This window comes from Staurois parvus, unplaced genomic scaffold (genome assembly GCF_062004578.1).
Source record: "Staurois parvus isolate SC_StPar_1 unplaced genomic scaffold, SC_StPar_1.0 ptg001134l, whole genome shotgun sequence".
NCBI lineage: Eukaryota > Metazoa > Chordata > Amphibia > Anura > Ranidae > Staurois > Staurois parvus.
In genome coordinates, this window is record NW_028318930.1 from 3,455,548 (window position 1) to 3,476,757 (window position 21,210).

The 21,210-nt window shown below is 41.4% G+C and overlaps 1 protein-coding gene across 1 annotated transcript in view; it reads right to left on the minus strand.

Moving 5' to 3' along the window:
• Window positions 1–9,843: 9,843 nt before the first annotated feature.
• Window positions 9,844–21,210, minus strand: part of LOC149439324 (uromodulin-like) — a 59,189-nt gene continuing 47,822 nt past the window's right edge. Inside the window, exons 7-9 of the mRNA XM_089659210.1 lie at window positions 16,047–16,292; window positions 14,031–14,187; window positions 9,844–10,756 (exon numbers count right to left, since the gene is read on the minus strand). Coding sequence (XP_089515336.1) covers window positions 10,682–10,756; window positions 14,031–14,187; window positions 16,047–16,292 — 478 coding nt within the window. The 3' untranslated portion in view covers window positions 9,844–10,681. The remainder of the gene's footprint in view (window positions 10,757–14,030; window positions 14,188–16,046; window positions 16,293–21,210) is intronic.

A 21,210-nucleotide genomic window follows, 5' to 3' on the forward strand; every position in this document is an offset into this window, starting at 1 on the left:
CAAGAAGAAAGGTGATTAAGGGCCACTTCTGGCTTTGAGAACATCCCATGATGTCACTTCCGGTTTTGGAAATGCATGTTTCCCAGCCAATCCATTGGCTGTTTACAGCTCAGATCAACTCATTTTTCATCTGGCTGGTCACTCGTTGGTAAAAAGAAGTTGCAACGAGTATAAAGATGTGTAAAAAATGGGGGGTCTGTTTTGGGGGTGTGCACTTTGAAATTTTAACATCTTTGACCAAATTCTCAAAGTGGCACAAAAGGTGTTCAAACGGGCTTCAAAATATGAAAAAAGGATGCAGAAGGGCTGTAAACCCCAAAAAGTCAAGGAGAAAAGTGATTAACCGTTTCAATACCGTGCAAATTTACACCTTCCTGCCCAGGCCATTTTTCAGGTTTCAGCGCTCTCACACTTTGAATGACAATTGCGCGGTCATACAACACTGTACCCAAACTAAAATTTTATCATTTTCTTCACACAACTAGAGCTTTCTTTTGGTGGTATTTAATCACCGCTGGGGTTTTTATTTTTTGCTAAATTAACAAAAAAAGACCAAAAATTTTGAAAAAAAACACATTTTTCTTTGTTTCTGTTATAAAAGTTTACAAATAAATAATTGTTCTTCATAAATTTATGCCGAGATGTATTCTACTACATGTCTTTGGTGAAAATAACCCAAATTAGGATGTATTTTTTAGTTTGTAGGAAAGTTATAGAGTTCACAAACTATGGTATAGATCTGAATATTGATCAATCCTGAAGTACTGACAGCCAATCTAATTTCTTGAGGTCCAAGAATGTCAGAATAGTACAGATATCCCCAAATGACCCCTTTTTGCAGAGTAGACAGTCCGGCGTACTTCATAAGAGGCATGGCGAGTTTTTTGAAGTTGTATTTTTTTGTCATAATTTTTCGAAAAATTAAAAAATTAAAAAAATTATTTTCACTATTTTTTTTTTTACATACTGTCACCAGTGCAGTACAGCGTCATCATATAACTGGCATGTCGGTGAACAGGGACACTGACTGGTGACAGTATGAAAAAAAAAAATATATACATTTTTTTTTATTTTTTTATTATATTTAATTTTTTATTACATTTTTTAAAATTTTTTTTAAGATTTTTTTTTCATATTTTACTATGACCAAAGTAGTACAATGTTACCATAGTAACATTGTACTACTTTGGGGAAGTGATCAGTATTTTTTTTTTATACAATTTGCTTATAGCAAAGAATTACTTTGCTATAAGCAAGCATTTAGCTGAATGAAATCGATTCATTCAGCTTTTCTTTTTTTTTTTTTTTTTTTTGTGCTTAGCTGTGATTTGGTCACAGCTAATCACATGACATGGGCATGTAACTGTCACCATCCTCTGCACTACTAACTGTCACCATCCTCTACCTTACTAACTGACATCATCCTTTGCACTAGTAACTGTTACCATCCTTTGCACTACTGTCACCACCCACTTACCTTACTGTCTCTATCCTCTGCCTTACTAACTGTCATCATCCTTTGCACTATTAACTGTCACCATCCACTATCTTTCTAACTGTCACCATCCTCTGTTTTACTAGCTGTCACCATCCTCTGTCTTACTAGCTGTCACCATCCTCTGTCTTACTGTCACCATTCTCTGCACTACTAACTGTTACCATCCATTGCACTACTGTCACCACCCACTACCTTACTAACTGTCACCATCCTCTGCCTTACTAACTGTCTCCGGCCTTGCTCTACTAACTGTCACCATCCTCTGCACTACTAATTGTCACTATCCACTGCCTTACTTACTGTCACCATCCTCTGCACTACCAACTGTCACCATCCACTACCTTTTGAACTGTCACCATCCTCTGTCTTACTGTCACCATTCTCTGCACTACTAACTGTTACCATCCTTTGCACTATTGTCACCACCCACTACCTTACTAACTGTCACCATCCTCTGCCTTACTAACTGTCACCATTTTACTAACTGTCACCATCCTCTGCCTTACTGTCTCTGGCCTTGCATTACTAACTGTCACCATCCTCTGCACTACTAACTGTCACCATCCACTGCCTAACTAACTGTCACCATCCTCTGCCTTACTAACTGTCACCATCCTTTGCACTACTAGCTGTCACTATCCACTGCCTTATTGTCACCTTCCGCTGCCTTACTAACTGTCACCATCCTTTGCACTACTGTCACCATTCTCTTCACTTTTAACTATCACCATCCACTACCTTACTAACTGCCATCATCCTTTGCACTACAAACTGTCACCATCTTCTGCCTTACTAACTGTCACCATCCTCTGCACTACTTTTACCATCATTTGCACCACTGTCACTACCCACTACTTTACTAACAGTCACCATCCTCTGCCTTACTAACTGTCACCATCCTCTGCATTACTAACTGTCACCATCCTCTGCACTACTGTTAGGCCGGCATTGGTCAAAATTCGACCGATTTTTAGCCTGAAAATCAGACCTAAGAATAATTAGCAGATTTTCGCTCTGTTAGTGGGTCAATGGCACCGGCCGATTTTCGTGGTTCCTCCCCTTTTCGGTGATCGGGCATGTTGGAAAATTCTTGAAAAACTAACAATTTTCGACTCAATGATGGTCAAACCGTAGGATCGTTTTTCTGAAAAGAATATGCGCATGAGCTGTGACCTGTGAGGAACAAAAGTTTTGCCTGTTATATGGGGTGAACTTTATGACTTGGTTGGATGATTTTTGAAATCATTAATGGCACCATCGGATTACCGAGCGAACAACATTTCTGATTTTTGGACAAAAAATCATTCGGAATTCGAACTATGTATGGCCTGCATTACTATCCTTTGCACTACAAACTGTCACCATCTTTTGCCTTAGTAACTGTTACCATCCTCTGCAGTACTAACTGTTACCATCCTCTGCACTGCTGTCACCACCCACTACCTTACTGTCACCATCCTCTGCCTTAGTAACTGTCACCATCCTCTGCCTTAGTAACTGTCACCATTCTCTGCATTACTAACTGTTACCATCTTTTACACTACTGTCACCACCCACTACCTTACTAACCATCACCATCCACTGCCTTACTAACTGTCCCCATTTTACTAACTGTCACCATCCTCTGCCTTAGTAACTGTCACCATCTTTTTCCTTGGTAACTGTTACCATCCTCTGCACTACTGTTACCATCCTCTGCCTTAGTAACTGTTACCATCCTCTGCCTTAGTAACTGTTACCATCCTCTGCACTACTAACTGTTACCATCCTCTGCCTTAGTAACTATTACCATCATCTGCACTACTAACTGTTACCATCCTCTGCACTACTAACTGTTACCATTCTCTGCCTTAGTAACTGTTACCATCCTCTGCCTTAGTAACTGTTACCATCCTCTGCACTACTAACTGTTACCATCCTCTGCCTTAGTAACTATTACCATCATCTGCACTACTAACTATTACCATCCTCTGCACTACTAACTGTTACCATTCTCTGCCTTAGTAACTGTTACCATCCTCTGCACTACTAACTGTCACCATCCTCTGCCTTAGTAACTGGCACCATCTTTTGCCTTAGTAACTGTTACCATCCTCTGCAGTACTAACTGTTACCATCCTCTGCACTGCTGTCACCACCCACTACCTTACTGTCACCATCCTCTGCCTTAGTAACTGTCACCATCCTCTGCCTTAGTAACTGTCACCATTCTCTGCATTACTAACTGTTACCATCTTTTACACTACTGTCACCACCCACTACCTTACTAACCATCACCATCCACTGCCTTACTAACTGTCCCCATTTTACTAACTGTCACCATCCTCTGCCTTAGTAACTGTCACCATCTTTTTCCTTGGTAACTGTTACCATCCTCTGCACTACTGTTACCATCCTCTGCCTTAGTAACTGTTACCATCCTCTGCCTTAGTAACTGTTACCATCCTCTGCACTACTAACTGTTACCATCCTCTGCCTTAGTAACTATTACCATCATCTGCACTACTAACTGTTACCATCCTCTGCACTACTAACTGTTACCATTCTCTGCCTTAGTAACTGTTACCATCCTCTGCACTACTAACTGTCACCATCCTCTGCCTTAGTAACTGGCACCATCTTTTGCCTTAGTAACTGTTACCATCCTTTGCACTACTGTCACCACCCACTATCTTACTGTCACCATCCTCTGCCTTAGTGTCACCATTTTACTAACTGTCACCATCCTCTGCCTTACTGTCTCCATCCTTGCAGTACTAACTGTCACCATCCTTAGTGTGAACTGCTGGCCAGAGGGGCAGAGGCACATGCCAGGCACTACAGCTGCCAATCAATGTGTGCAGCAGTGGTGAGTGACCATGGGGTGACCAAAGCTCCTAAAAAAGGTTGCAGAGATGAGCTGGGAGGACAAGGAGTACAGAGGATACTGAGAGTGCAGTACATAGATGTGATGGAGGTTACAAAAGCCTGCTGGAGTGTGCAAACCTGTGCTGGAGGGATATAGAGGATGCTGGGAGATGCAGAGGTGTGTGTGGAAGGGTGCAGAGGTTTGGGGGGGTGCAAAGATGTACTGGGGGGTACAATGGCTTGCTGGGCGTATGGAGGCAAACTGGGTTTTACAGAGGATTCTAGGAGGTGTAGAGGTGTGTGGGGTGCGGAGGTGTGCTGGGGGGCGTATGGAGGTGTTCTGAGGTGTATAGAGGATGCTAGGAGGTGCAGAGGTATGTGTGGATGGTGCAGAGATATACTGGGGGGCTACAATGGCTTGCTGGGTGTATGGAGGCAAACTGGGTTTTACAGAGGATTCTAGGAGGTGTACAGGTGTGTGGGGTGTGAAGGTGTGCTGGGGGGGGGGGGTATGGAGGATGCTGAGAGGTGTGTGTGGAGGGGTGCAGAGATGTACGGGGGGGGGGTACAATGGTTTGCTGGGTGTATGGAGACAAACTGGGTTTTACAGAGGATTCTAGGAGGTGTAGAGGTGTGTGGGGTGCGGAGATGTGCTGGGGGGGGTATGGAGGTGTGCTGAGGGGTATGGAGGATGCTGAGAGGTGTGTGGAGGGTGCAGAGATGTACTGGGGGGGGGGGTACAACAGCTTTCTGGGCGTATGGAGGCAAACTGGGTTTTAAAGAGGATTCTAGGAGGTGTAGAGGTGTGTGGGGTGCAGAGATGTGCTGGGGGGGGTATGGAGGTGTGCTGAGGGGTATGGAAGATGCTGGGACGTGCAGAGGTGTGTGTGTACGAGGGTGCAGTGATGTGCAAAGGAGTATAGATGTGTACTGTGGGGGTGCAGGGGTTATTGGGAGGTATAGAGATATGCGGGGGTATGGAGGCATTCTGAGAGGTAAGGAGGGATTCTGGGGGGGGATGTGCAAAGGAGTATAGATATGTACTCTGGGGGTATAGGGGTTATCGGGAGGTATAGAGATGTGTGGGGGTATGGAGGCATTCTGAGAGGTAAGGAGGGATTCTGGGGGGGGGAGAGATGTGCAAAGGAGTATAGATATGTACTGTGAGGGTATAGGGGTTATTGGGAGGTATAGAGATGTGTGGGGGTATGGTGGCATGCTGAGAGGTGAGGAGGGATTCTGGGGGAGAGGGGATAGAGATGTGGAAAGGGGCATGGCATTGAGTGCCTCTTGTAAAGCCATGCCCATTTGAATTGCCCCAGCCCTAATTAATATACGTTCTCCCCCCTTTGCCATCTTTGTCCTTGCCACTCTATGACCTAGTCCTGGCACTGACTGTCCGCTCCTTTATCAGCATTACATCTAAGAGGAAACAAGAAGGTTTTTCTAACACACAAAAGAACCTATTTCAGTTTACACACAGAACTAAAAATCACAAATCCAGCATTCCTGACTCTGGAGATGATTCAAATGTTCTAGTAAATTTAAGCTAGTGAATGGCATTTTTGGGAAGGGCTACGATTGCAATGGCAAAATACCTGGCTATGATATTACAGAAACATATCCGTTCATTGGTTATTATGGGACATATTTACTTTAGAGCAGGGGTCTCCAAACTTTTCGTTCAAAGGGCCAGTTTATTGTACTTCAGACTTTAGGGGGGTCGGATTGTGGTCAGTGGGGGTAGGAAATGCCCCAGGACCAGCATCTGCGAAAATAAACATGGCCTCCGGGTTGGTGGTCAGTTAAAGAAGAGTATTGCCCCGTCATTGGTATCAGTTGGAAGAAATAGTGCACCATTGTTGGTGAGGAATAGTGCCTTGTATAATTTAGAGGAATAGTGCCCCAAGGGCCAGTTAAAGGCTGGCAAAGGGCCACATCTTGCCCCCGGGCCACAGTTTGGAGACCTCTGCTTTAGAGGGTTGTTCACTTTGCTGCTGCTCTGCTTTGGCCCTGCTTGTGCTATTATTTGGCTTGGGACACTAAAGCTCAGTACACATAGGCCAAAAATTGGCAGGTTCAGCAGGAACTGGCTGACTTTTGGTCTGCGTGTACGGCTGTCTGTTCAACAGAAGCTGGTCTAACAACTGGCTTTTGTTGATGGTAAATTCTGGAAAATGAGCATGTGATCAGTGCTTGCAGCCAATGACTGTGAGTGCTGATCAGTGTATTCTGACGGGAAAGGGGGGAGTCGCTACTGTCAGAATACAGGGTCTCAGCAGGTAAGATCCTTGCATCAGCATCTGTTGTGTTGATGCGGAGATATGTCATTTTTTTTTATTTAACCCGCTGGTTGAACGAAGAAAAAAAACCCTGTAAGTTTGTACCCAGTTTAAGGTTGGTCCAAAGTGGTAAATACAGAGGAGAGCAAAACTAGAGCAGACATTTTCAAGAGCTAAATGTATTCATAACAATAGAAGTGAAATATATTCTGCATTCAGATTTCCTTGCTCTGTTAAAGCAACTCTGTACTAAGAAGAAATTAAAGCTGATCTCCAATTTTAAAGTGTTACTAAACCCACAACAGTAAAATCACATGATATGCAAAAAAGGCCCACTGGCCTTTTTTAGAAAGCTGCCCTCAGTGACTTTCCATCCACCTGGACCCCTTCTGTCTGGCCAGTGGGCCTTTTTTGCATATCATGTGAGTTATATTTTATCATTTCTCTGCAAATTCTGAATAAAGTAATGCTGCACTTAGATATTTTTGTCCTCTGGCTCTCTTTTGCTTGAGCCAACTTTCCCTAAGGAAACCATTGGATATTCTCCTGAGCTCTTTCTCCCCCTGGTGGTCGGCGAACATACTATATGCTTTGGGATACCTGGTCTGAAGAGATCCTGGTTGCTGGCTCCCTCCGGTGGTCTTCAATCATAGCTCTGCCATTTGGAAATCCTGTTGTAATGCTGCGATAGATGTTGCCATAATCAGAACACCTGGGTCCAGATGCTCACACCTAGATGATTTCATCATCTACATGCGTTTTATATAGCGCTATCTGGTTAGTGCATATTATTCTCATTTCTTCACCATCTGATGTCACGAATATTTTGATGTTTGCTATAAACAGACTGTCACTTATCTTCACGTTTTAACTTGGGAAATCCATTTATGAACTTATCCATGCTTGGCGATATATAGCTACGTGCGTTATGCACTATTTTGCACATATATAAGCATATATCTCAAATTCGAAGTAATATACATGTGTTTGGTATTTTGTTTACTTCATATCATATAGGAGCGCTGCATGCTTGTTTTTTATATATTGATGTCATCCCAAGAGGTTTTCTGAGGTTTCACTCTTTTATGCTAAGCTGCTCCACTATACAGATCTAGCGCTCGTTTGTCTTAGATATTTGTAAGCTTTAACTAGTGCTCTGCTGGACACTGATAGAAGTCACAAGACTGTTATATACTGCTGATGAGAAAAGGTATTTAGCAGTTTATCTTTACTAAAATAATTTAATTTCCATATTCTGTGTACTGTGGGAGACCAGATACAGTGAATGCAGCTAAACTTTAAATGTCAATAGTTCCTTGGGATCAATCTTGTCCAAATAAATTATTATCTTCACTACTGGATATGCCCCCTGTGTGCACTGTATAAACTGTATGAAGCCCTAGGTACATACAGTATACAGCACTGTGTCCCAGCAGTGGGTTGGGGACTTCCTGTCCCATTGTCAGAACAAAATCAAGTCCGGCGCTCCGCCATTCACAGGGAGCTGTACATTTTGTTATAAAAGTTTGTAAATAAGTGATTTTTCTCCTTCACTGATGTGTGCTAATGAGGCTGCAGTGATGGGCACTGATAGGCTGCACTGATGGACACTGATAGGTAGCACTGATGGGCATGGATGAGGAGGCACTGGTAGGTGGCACTGATGGGCATTGACAGGCATCACTGATGGGCCCTGAAGGGCAGCACTGATATATGACACTGATAGGCGGCACTGACTGGCACTGATAGGCGGCACTGACTGGCACTGTTAGGTGGCACTGACTGGCACTGATAGGCTGCACGGACATGCACTGATAGGCGGCACTGACGGGCACTGATAGGCGGCACTGACTGGCACTGATAGGTGGCACTGATTGGCAGCACTGATTGGCATGGGTAGGTGGCACTGATGGGTGACACTGAAAGGCAGCTCAGATGGGCACTGATGTGTGGCATTGATGTGCACTGGTAGGCACTGATATGTGGCATTGATGTGGCACTGATGAACACCAAATTCCTTTTTATTTTGTTGCTGTAATCTGACTTCCTGGTAAAGGGTGACTACATTTGTCTTCTATGGTCCCACATACCCATGCCGTTCCTTCAGAGCCCTGTGCTGTAAAGAGTGACGCTGTAATGCGTAAGTGTGGGAGTGACAACATTGCGGCTCAGCCATTCATATTGCTGAAGCCCGCGAACCCAGAAGGAAGACCGGGTGAAGATGGAGACACCTACATCTGTCACAGCACGTCGCTGGAGGGCTTAATTTTCAGGTAAGTCTGTCATAATGTGCTAGTATGTGGTGCATACTAGCACATTATGACTTAATCTGCCCAGGGCTCCATTTTTTTTATTTTTTTTGCTGCGGTTTACTATTGCTTTGTGTACTGGATGTGTATGGATGATTCTTGGGAAATAAGGATATTGTTTCATTCACTTTATTTTATGTTTTCTACCTGTTTAGTGTTGTATACTATCAGCAGATTGTTTTATTCTTCATATCTAGCAAAACCATTTCTATCTTAATTTTGGTATGAACCTTATTTTTATTCATTCTATAAATTTGGTCCATGCATGTATTATGTACTTCTTATAATCATTCTATAGTTGTTTTACATTTTTTGGTGGAGAGGGTCCTAATGGATGTTTCTTAGCAATCTTGTCCCATCAGTAGCAATGTACTGTACTTCTCTAGGATAGTGATATCTTTGGGGTTTTATAAAGTTTTACAATCCTCTTACTCTTATTGGGGTTTTATTATGTTTCAGAATGTTCTGTCTGATCCCACATTGTTTTATGTTGTCATTATATTTTACTATGTTTTATGAGGTTGCCTTTTAATATTGTACCCATATGTATACATGCCCTCAAATGTGGTGAATTATCACTTTATCCAGACCTTTTTTATTTTAGCCTTAGCACCTAGTGCTATTAACAGATGATAGTCTTTATCAAGCCCTAACATAGGTCTTCTATTGGATCTCATTGTGGTTTTTTTTAATGTTATTTTTTGATGTGAGAAAGCAGTAAATAGAAATGAAAATAGCCACAACATTTGTCCAGCAGAACAATACAATATTGAAAGTATACAGTTTGTCAGTATAGTTTGAGAACCAGGTATCAGTGCTGGGTGGAAGGATGGACATTAAGAAACAAAACGATGGATGGTGGACAGTCCAACAACTAGCAGATGATGGAAAGAGGAGAGACTTTAGCTGTTAAAGCATAAAATATATTTTCATTTTACTTGGAGGGTACGATATCAGTTGGAGGGTCATTGTTTAACAGTCTGGTTTGAAACCATTGCATATATTGAAAACATTGTACCATTGATTGTTGGGTATCTGTAGGCAAGGTTTGAATGAAAGATTCCCAGATATCAAAGAATTTTTGTACCTGGGACTCCCTATGTAAGGAGGCCTCCACCCATTCCATATGGAAAACATAGGAGAGTTTGTCTATAAACAAAGAAATGGTGGAGGGTTCTGGGTAGATCCACTTATGTAAAATGTTTTTTATGCTACAGGGGATATGACAATTAGAAGTTGTTTACATCCTCTTGAGATTTTAACACTTGGGATGCTGATTAGGCCAAAGAGTGCCCATTCAGGGGTTAGAGGTAAGTAGTTTACTAAGTGTGTGGTAGCATAATGCACAACTGTGCTCATTGTGGTTTTAATATCTACTGATCAAGTCCTGAAGAAGGATTAATCATTACCCACAACACGTTAGGACATGTGTTGAAGGATACTTGAAGGACACAGGGCTGTGATGTTTGTTAAGGATTCTTCTGAGCTTTTCCAAAACTCCAGCTACATATGAGATGACTATACTACTCTGTGTGTTCTGCTTCTTTCCTCTGTTCAGTGGTCCTGTGTTTTTGCTTGACCTTGTGGATGTTTTGATGAAAGCCCTGTATGGGTCGCCACAAACTTTCAAAGCACTCCTGAGATGTGTGAAATCGCACCGGTGTGATCAGGCACTAAAAGACTATGTCTTATGATAATATCAAAACAAATAGAAAACATTTCTGTACATATGTATATGATAATTATTATGCCGTCCCTGCCAAGTTTAGGCCTATCTTGACTTCATTAGTAGCTGTGTTGTAGGATCTAGAAGCACTGCACTGTGGAAAGCAAAAAAAACATAAGCTGTTAGACTGGCTGACATGTCTGATCATAGGAAATCACACAGAGATTCTAGATTTTTATTATATAAAAATAGCATGGCACAAGTAACTGCTAGCACCAGCATCTATTCACACATGCATATAGGCAGGATTTTCAAAACATTACATTTTAAGTCTGGAAAAATACATCCATACGTGTGTGTGAGTACATGCGTGTGCCGGCAGCTACACACATGGCAGGTTTTGTAATGCATTCCTGTAGGCAAAAATACGCTGCAGCTGTGGCTCTTGAGCACCACAACAAAAGATGTATTTTACACTGTATGCCCATATGATGTACGTAAAGTGATTGTAAACCCTCACCTTGTAAAACAACCCATTCAGTTTAAAGGATAAGATCACCTTTGTAAAAAAAAGCTGTCTGCTCTTACTTCATACATACAGGCATTTACACAATGACAGGATGAAACAATGAACTGCCTAATGCACTCAACAGCGCCCTGGTACTTCATTGAGAGCTACAAGCCGACAGCCACAAAGATTATCGGTACTTGTAGTTCTCCCATTCACAGAACAGATCCACACACGGCCATGTTTTTTTTTTTTTAAACCTGTGACAGCAAGTTCAGGGAGAAGATCTCTGATTCGCTATCACTAGAGGCTGCGAACAGGGGTGGACTGACAACTCATGGGGCCCCCGGGCAATAGGGGATCATGGGGCCCCTGTGTCCTTGCCCAAACTCAAAAAATCCTATGAAAGAGGTACCAGGGGCATCTCATGGGGCCCCCTACTGACCCCAGGCCCTCGGGCAGTGCCCGAGTTTCTAAATGGTCAGTCCACCCCTGGCTGTGAATAAGGGAGAAGCTGCAGCAGTGGGAACAAGCTACATGTCCCACCCGATGGTACATGTAACATGTTCCCAAAGGTGAAACTATTCTTTAAAGTAGAAATGAAAGGCAAAACATTTGTGCATACATACAAAAAAAGCATTATAAATATCTCCCCTCACCTTTTTTTTAATAAGTGATCACATTCTCTCTGTTCTCAGCTGCATTACTGGGGGAGGAGAAACAGCAGCACACTGATCTTCCCAGTGAGTGGCTGTGCATGGGGCAGCGTGCCAGGATAGGTCTGATCATTGAAGGAGAGCACGCTGAGTTCCCAGCACAGCTAGAGAACTGACCATGCTGTGCTCTCATGCCTAGTGTAGTCAGTTTTTAATATGAAAGCAGAGGGACTGGATAATTTTTTATACAAGTACATGGTACAGCAGGCACATATCAGGAATAGGAAATGTTGGGTTTTCATATTCTTTAATTGCTGTGTGCAAGAGGCCTTAAAAGCAGTGTTTTGTTGGCTTACTGTATAGACTCTATAAGTTACATTTTGCTGACTAGAAGCAGACCCCTGCTTATTGAACCCAGACAGGTCCCTTTCCCTTTTTGAAATTACAGGATCCACATGCTGTATATTGTTTCAGGGTTTCCATTCATATATATTTACGCACTCCATAGGTCATTATATAGGTCATTAAATGAGAGGTCTTCAAAAGGTTTCTGCACTTTTATATATAAATTAGAGTTTAAAAAGTATAATACTGTATGGCTATACAAACTAGAACATGAAGAATAAGATTCCTGTCTCATGAACAAAATGAAATGAAACTCTGGCTGTCATCTGCATGAAAATGCTTGGCAACTAAAGCAGCCTATGAAGGTACAGCTGTACATTTCCTAACCGACTTGAAGGAGGACAACATAGACCATGACTCCAAGTCCAGGTGATCTGCTAATCTGAGGTATGTAAAGGATGTCTAGTAGCATAAAGGGAAAGAAAGGGGCTTTCAGAGTTAAAGCCCAACTCCAGGCTGCTGTTTAATGTACCCATGCAGGGTCCCCCATGCACTACATGGATAAATGCTTGTTTAGCTGGAGGGAAAGTACAAATATTCCATTCTCCCTGCATGATCACATCATAGAGCTGCAACTGGCCGGGCAGTGAAGTGAAGCAGCATTGAATGAGTAGAAAGAAGCCTGTGGGAGTGAAACATAAGGTAAGTATGACCTATTCCTGCCCCCCTAGTCACATGAGCATTTAACCCATGTCCATCTTTCACTGCATGGGGGACCCCACTACATGGGTAATGTAACAGCAGTCCAGAGTGGGGTTTTAAGTTATACCAGAATACTGTTGTCCTTTAAAGAAAATCTTTCATGTGAGATTATGGAGGATGCCATTGCAAAACTCTGAGAATGCTAATTCCCTGGCTGTCATCCTGATGCTTTGGCTGCAATGCTCCCTGAGTCGCTAACCTGCAACAAGTTTTGACACTTTTCTGACACTCATTTACAGCATGTTTGTTTATTTAAAAGTACTTAAAGCAGTAATAGACCGGAATGCAAACATTTATTATACTGCAGGTTATCAATTCTTAGAAGTGATGTCTACATTTTCTTTTCTGGAGAGCTGGCCAGTAAGTCTGTTGTTTTTTTCAAAAGAACAAGTGCTCCCGCAGAAGTATCAGTTACAGGGATGAGACAAAACATCTTCCACTGGCAAGGGTGCTTACAATGATCAGCTTTCATTTATTCATGTAAAACCTTTATCCCAAAAGGATCAAAACTGTTTGCTGTAACTGCTTATAAAATATTAGCCAGAGTGTGGCTTCAATTTGTTAGTGTATTTAAACCTGCTAGTACATCTAACACTCCCCTTCCCCGAGACCGAGAATGCTGTTGTCCAAAGTTGCCCATTGTGCTCCTTCATCCAGAGCGGGGGCACTCTAATACAGGAGGTGTTTCTGGCCAAATCACCAGGTGAAAACAGAGGGGGGAAAAACCTAAAAAAGAAAACTAATGCAGCCAACACATCTAATCATTGGTAAGCTGCAATATATTACATTTTTGGTTTGGGTTCAATACTGCTTTAATCAGATATAGCCAGGCAGCTACAGTTTTCAGAAGGAGGCCAGCAATGGCAACCCTGTACTTCTGTCATGAAAAAATCACTGTCAGGTGGCCATGGACAGTAATAGGCATCTTCACAGCTAGTGAAGATCTGACAACCCACAGTCATAGGTGGCAACTGCTGGATTTCTTAACATGAATGGTACCTCAATGGGAAGGCAAATCAACCACAGTGTATGGCATGTTGCTCCTAGCCAGTAGACAATCTAAACTGTCATGTAATGCCTATGGACACCTTGAGAAATGCTTCATTGCTGCCAAACAATCTCAGCCTCTTGTCAGAGAAAAGATATTTATCACTTACCCCAGAACATGTTTCATTGGTGTTGTCACACAAACGTACATCACAGAAAAGGTATACATTGGCCTGATTTTGAAACTGAAATGAGCTTATGCTGAAAGCTGCTTCTAATGCATTTCTATTTTGTAACACAGTTGTGGAAACAGGTCCCTGGGGGCAGCTGTAAAGAAGAAAAAACATACAAGAAGTTTTTGGTTACACTGCTGACCAAACTGGCAGGTTTTAGCATGACTTAGCAAAATGAAATATTACTTTTCATAATTAGGCTTTGATTTTTGCCTTGATTTTAAATCAGCAATAACACAATTGAGTACTGTTCGTGATTTTTTTTTTTAATTGTTTTAACATACAATTTTCAGGGCAACCTTTGAGGGTATGTCCCCTACTTCAGGGTCCAAGCAGCTTTTCCTGAAAATTGTTTGTTAGTGAAATAAAAAAGTATCATGGACAGTACTCAATTGTTTCTGTCACAAGTGAACTAATACAGCTACAATCACCTCAAGGAAATCAGCAATGATCTTATTGAACCATTTCATTTCTTTGCCTTTGATAGAGTTTGCCACATTTGACTTAAAGGAAATATGCAATCATGGGGCGCTTTATTAGGGTACTATATATATAGTATAGCATACTAATGTGCAAATAGAATAAGTCACATTGAGGTTCCACAAAGATTTTCTGTAAAATGTTTCTTCTAAAGCCTAGTATACACTATGAGAAAATCGGAGGAAAGATAGTCCAATTTTCCACAAAAGTGCATATCATTACGTATCCGGAATGGTGTTGACGTGCAAGAAAATTCTCGGCCAAAAAAAGCAAATGTGGGCAAACATAGTTATGTACTAGCATAATAGAAGAGGAAGCATAAGGTCGCTCTATGCTTCTGATCATGTGCATTTTTTTACGATTATTTCAAATTACTGTACACATTAAACAAAAAGTGGCTAATAAAAATGTTCTAGCTTTTCTCCTGAAAATAAATAAATATGTTATGGTATCCAAATCTATAAAAACTACACCCTAAAGCTTAAAGGTCTACTTTTTACCCTTGAAAGTATAGTAATCTGAATTACACCCTAATATGCTCTTAACATACAGTACTCCAATAAGTAAAAAAATATATGAAAGTCCGTAAAATCTCCACCCTAAAAAACTGTCAAATTATTCACCAGTGTCCATAAATAAAGTAATTCAAAACTCTGATTCCAAAAAGGAAAATTCCAGAATCTTTGCTGTCGAGCCCTCCAAATTGGCTCCAAAGTAAAACGTGAACCTCAAAATAAGAGAAAACTTAGATAGTGCCTTACCTTTATTAAATCAATCCTCAAAATAATAAAAATGCACTGTACACTTCAAATAAAACGTGACCACATAAGTGATAGTGAACACTGTGTAACAACCGTGATCGTGAATCACTCTGTGAGTTGAAATAATCCAAGTGACAATACAGTGTGCACTTCTAAAGTGTAAGGAATAAATACCCTTACCAAATGACTATAGAAACTTGGAGAAATTTGGAGGGCTCGACAGCAAAGATTTTGGAATTTTCCTTTTTGGAATCAGAGTTTTGAATGACTTTATTTATGGACACTTGTGAATAATTTGACTGTTTTTAAGGGTGGAGATTGCACGGACTTTCACATATATTTTTTTACTTATTGGAGTCTGTTCAGAGCATATTAGAGTGTAATTGAGATTGCCTCCTGAAAAGTCGGCTTTCGAAAGCACTATACTAACAATCAGATAGTCAGCCAATTGTTCCTCATATGGGAATGGTCATACAGTTTTCTTATCGTGTGTACGGGCCATCAGGGTAGAGGAGATAACACTGGTCTAGGACACTAAGGACACTAAGGACACTTATACTGATTCCAGCTAAATCAGGAAGATGTTTGCAAGGTTATTTCATTCCTAAGTTATAACTGCCCTTCTTTTGTATTTCGCACTCTGTGCTATGTGAAGTTCTAGGTCTTTACATTTTCTTTCATCTCTAAGGCTGTATAAGAAATGCAGACTTACCCATTTTGTATAAGATAAACACTATTTACATCACTACGATTATCTGTTGGACTTGCAACACATGTCTCTATCCGGAGAACATATATCTTTCCATCAGCTCCTGTCACAAATATTCCCACATAGATCATTGTTCCAATAGTCACTTCTTCTTCATTTTGATATGGTATTGTAAATGTTGAATCTTTATAAGCAGCCATGGTAATGGGATACATTCCAGTTCCATTGGCTCCAGACAAGTATACCATTCTGAGAAAACAAAACACATTTTTAGAGAACCAAACTAGTAACAAGTTAAATTACAATTTATTTCCTGAGAAGTAGCAAAAGCCTTCAAGCACCATGTCTGCCTACAAAAATCATTACATTTGAATGCATTAAAATGTAACTAAAACCAGGACCCTGCATTCACTATATCTGATCTCCCACAGTACACAGAACATGGAAATGCAATTATTTTAGAAAATATAAACTACTAAATACCTTTTCTCATCAGCAGTTAGAGCAGTCTTGTGACTTGTATCAGTGTTCAGCAGAGCACTGGTTAAATCTTGAGGAGGAATTTTCATTGTGCTCTGTCCTAAGAAGCTGCATGACCCCTGACCCTCTGTCTGGACAGTGATGATTGGCCCTGTGCTGATCACATGCACCCTCTCTAGCAATGCACACTAAACTGAGCATGTTTAGAGTGACTCCTATAGATTTCTACCATCAGCACATGGATTGGATCAGAGAAGACAGGATCAAAACAGTCTTTTTAAACAATGTGGAGGATTAACCCCCTTAGGTTCCACAACAAACATGATTTGATGTATATACAGACTGATTTTACTGTTGTGGGTTTAGTAACACTTTAAAAAATAGCAAGAAAAAGCTTAAGCTGGTTTCTGTGGCCAAACCGCACTATTAATTACACAAAAACCACGGGTACACTGCTCTGTGGCCAAACCACAGTGCAGAAATGTGAAGCTGGCGTGGCAGTAAATGATCTGGTTTGAAAGTATGTAGTGTGTCTTGTGCTTGTGTGTGTGTGTGTGTGTGTGTATGTATATATATATATATATATATATATATATATATATACTGTGTAATGTAAATATATTACATAGTTACATAGTTAGTTAGAAAAAAAAAAAAGTTATAATCCTATACCAACAGTTGATCCAGAGGAAGGCAAAAAAAAGCAAAAAAGCAAAGCATGATCCAATTTGCACCTGCTTGGAAAAAAATTCCTTCCTGATCCCCCGAGAGGCAATCGGATATTCCCTGGATCAACTTTACCTATAAATGTTGGTATCCAGTTATATTCTGTGTATCTAAGAAAGAATCCAGGCCTTTTTTGAAGCAATCCATTTAGCTGGCCAGAACCAACTCTTGAGGGAGTCTATTCCACATTTTCACAGCTCTTACTGTGAAGAAACCTTTCCGTGTTTGGAGATTAAATTTCTTTTCCTCCAGATGTAAAGAGTGCCCCCTTGTCCTCTGTGATGACCTCAGGGTGAATAACTCTACACCAAGTTCAATATATGAACCACTGATGTATTTATATATGTTGATCATATCCCCCCTTAATCTCCTCTTCTCAAGAAAGAATAAATTTAGTTCCTCTAATCTTTCCTCATAGCTGAGCTCCTCCATGCCTCTTATCAGTTTGGTTGACCTTCTCTGTACTTTCTCAAGTTCCCCAATGTTCCTTTGGGAATTGGTGCCCAAAACTGAACTGCATATTCCAGATGAGGTGTTACTAATGATTTGTACAGGGGTAATATGATATCTCTCTCTCTCTGGAGTCTATACCTCTTTTAATACAAGAGAGGATTTTGCTCGCTTTAGAAGCTGCAGCTTGGCATTGCATGCCATTATTAAGCTTGTGATCTACCAGAACCCCCAGATCCTTCTCCACCATTGATTCCCCCAGTTGTACCCCCCCTAGTATGTATGATGCATGCATATTCTTAGCCCCCAAGTGCATAACCTTACTTGGCTTGTAAGTTGAAGACATCCTGTAAGGACGTTATTCCACTGCACAACTTGGTGTCATCTGCAAAGACTGAAATGGGATTTTTAATCTCAGACCCTTTATCATTTATAAAATATATTAAAAAGTAAGGGTCCCAACACTGAACCTTGGGGTACACCACTGATGACCCCAGACCATTCAGAGTATGAATCATTAACCACTACTCTCTGAATACGATCTTTTAGCCAGTTTTCTATACATTTACATACAGATTTTTCCAAGCCTGTAGACTTTACCTTACACATTAGCCGTGTGTGGGGAACTGTGTCAAACGCTTTTGCAAAATCCAAGTATACCACGTCCACCGCCACCCCTCCAAGGTTTTGCTCACCTCCTCATAAAAAGAAATCAGATTTGTTTGACAACTTCTGTCCTTCATGAATCCATGCTGGCTGTTGCTTAAAATATTTTTTTCCAGCAAGAACTCATCTATGTGGTCTTTTATTAAACTCTCCAATATCTTCCCAACTATAGAAGTTAACCTCCCTGGCGGTATTCCCGAGTGTAGCTCGGGGTAAAGTTTCAGTACCAAAAGCGGTAACCCAGAGCTACACTCGGGCTTACCATGCAGCGTTGCATAGGGAGTCCCTGCAGCGCTTACCTTGTCCTTCGCTCCCGCGATGTGTCCCCTGCAGCGTCCCCGGCCATCTCCTCCGGTCGATGCCGGCATCCGGCTTCCATGTTCTGGTCCCTGTGACGTCGGGACGTACGGGCGCCGGAACCGGCGGCAAATTTTTTTAAAAATGATTATTACATAGTAAAACATTGCTGTATCAAACCATTTCACATACATTTTGTCCCTATGCTTTGTCCTGTCCCTTGCCTGCATTTTGACTGCTCTTTCTGCCTGGAAACTTAGAAAAGTCCATGGCGTCCAAAAAGCGTCACTTTATGTCAAAATCGGTTTTAGACTGGCTAGAGAACAGCGATAGTAAATTAGAACCACTTGCAGAATTGAGTGATAATGATTTGTGGGGAAATTCGTCATCAGACACTGAAAACGATTCTGCGACTTTGCTCAGTGATGTGCGAACTTGGTGCTATATTTCAAATTTCAGTGTTTTTGGTTTAATTATATTATTTAATTAAATTTATTATTATATTATTATTTTTTATGATTATTAAATTATAATTTATGATTTCGTGTTTCAAGTTTTATCATATCCGGGATGTTTACTAGACTCTTGTTCGGACAGATTTCAGTGAGTTATTCCTAAATTACAGCCTACAATAAAAAAAAAACATATTTCCATGCAAAAAAATGGTACCGCTTTCAGCACCAAAAATCTGAAATAATTATACCACCAGGGAGGTTAAACTAACAGCTCTGTAGTTACTTGTTAAAGATTTTGACGCCTTTTTAAATATTGGCACCACATTGGCCTTACGCCATTCCAGTGGCACTATGCCAGTCATTAAAGAGTCCCTAAAAATTAGAAACAATGGCTTTGAAATGACAGAGCTCAATTCTTTATATATGGTATATATACCAGGTGTAGTATATGTATTACACAGTATATATCATGTTTAAGAGGTAAGAACAGTTATTTATGCACATAACCAGATGTGTGTCCTCCAAATAAAACCACCAAAATAAACAAAATGCAGTGAGCATAACTTATTGAGAGATTTCCCCTCACTTTCTGTCACTCTGCTACTGAGACAAGACATAAAGGTGTCATTGAGACAGGAAGACACATACAGCAATACAATCTGACACAGATTCTAACCTTCCCCAGAATGTTTTTGTTCTGCATTTTGTTCCTGGGACACCCTGTCACCAGGACAGAAGGTATAGGGAAATCTCATCACTGGGGTCACAGAGAGCAATACAAATGTTGACAGTGCTCTTAAAATGTAAGTTCACCTTTACAGAAAAAAAATTAAAAGGTGAACTAACACCCTCCCCCCTTCCCTGGTCCCCACTGCACTGACCTCTGTTGGTGATTCAGTTTCACCATTGATGCAGACTGGTGCAGCAATCTTGGGGTTTGAAAAATGCGTGGTTCTTCTTCTTTACCTAGGGACACATCAGAGGGATCCTGAATGGCCAATGCAGTCACATTAGAGTGCTGACCAATCAAAACTGCTCTGATCCGTCCCAGCATCTCTAGGGAAAAAAGAGGAGTGGCACATTTTTCAAATCCCAGAACCGCTGCACTGGGCTGGGTGTTTGACTTTCAGCATCTGCTTTGATTATCTTTTGGCTTTCAGTTATGGTCATGTCTATGCTTTCCTTTGATCCTACACTACGAGTGCCCAAGCCCCCTAACCCAGCCAACAGTCTTCTGCTGATTATGACACATCATTTTCTGATTGTATTATCCCAAGCCAGGAAGAGCTGACCCTGGGTGATGGCTGAACAAAGATGACATTCTGGAGAGAAAAAGAGATTGTCAGGGAGAGAACTGTGATTCCTGTGATGGATAATACACTCACTGGCCACTTTATTAGGTACACCTTGCTAGTGCCAAGGAACCTCCCCCCACACCATTACACCACCACCACCACCACCACCAGCCTGAACTGTTGATACAAGGCAGGATGGATCCATGCATTCATGTCGTTTATGCCAAATTCTGACCCTACCAGGGGCGGACTGACAATTCATGGGGCAATAGGGGATCATGGGGCCCCTGTGTCCTTGCCCAAACTCAAAAAAGCTGTTGAAAAAGGTACCAGGGGCATCTCATGGGGCCCCCTACTGACCCTGGGCCCTTGGGCAGTGCCGAGTTTCCAAATGGTCAGTCCGCCCCTGGACCTTACCATCTGAATGTCACAGCAACCAGTCTGCCCATTCTCCTCTGACCTCTGACATCAACAAGGCATTTTCATCCACACAACTGCCGCTCACTGGATATTTTCTTTTTTTCGGACCATTCTCTGTAGACCCTAGAGATGGTTGTGCATGAAAATCCCAGAAGATCAGCAGTTTTTGAAATACTCAGACCAGCCCATCTGTCACCAACAACCATGCTACGTTCAAAGTAACTTAAATCCCCTTTCTTCCCCATTCTAAAGCTTGGTTTGAACTTCAGGAATTCATATTCACCACGTGTAGATACCTAAATGCATTGAGTTGCTGCCATGTAATTCGCTGGTTAGCAATTTATGTTACCAAGCAATTGAACAGGTGTACCTAATAAA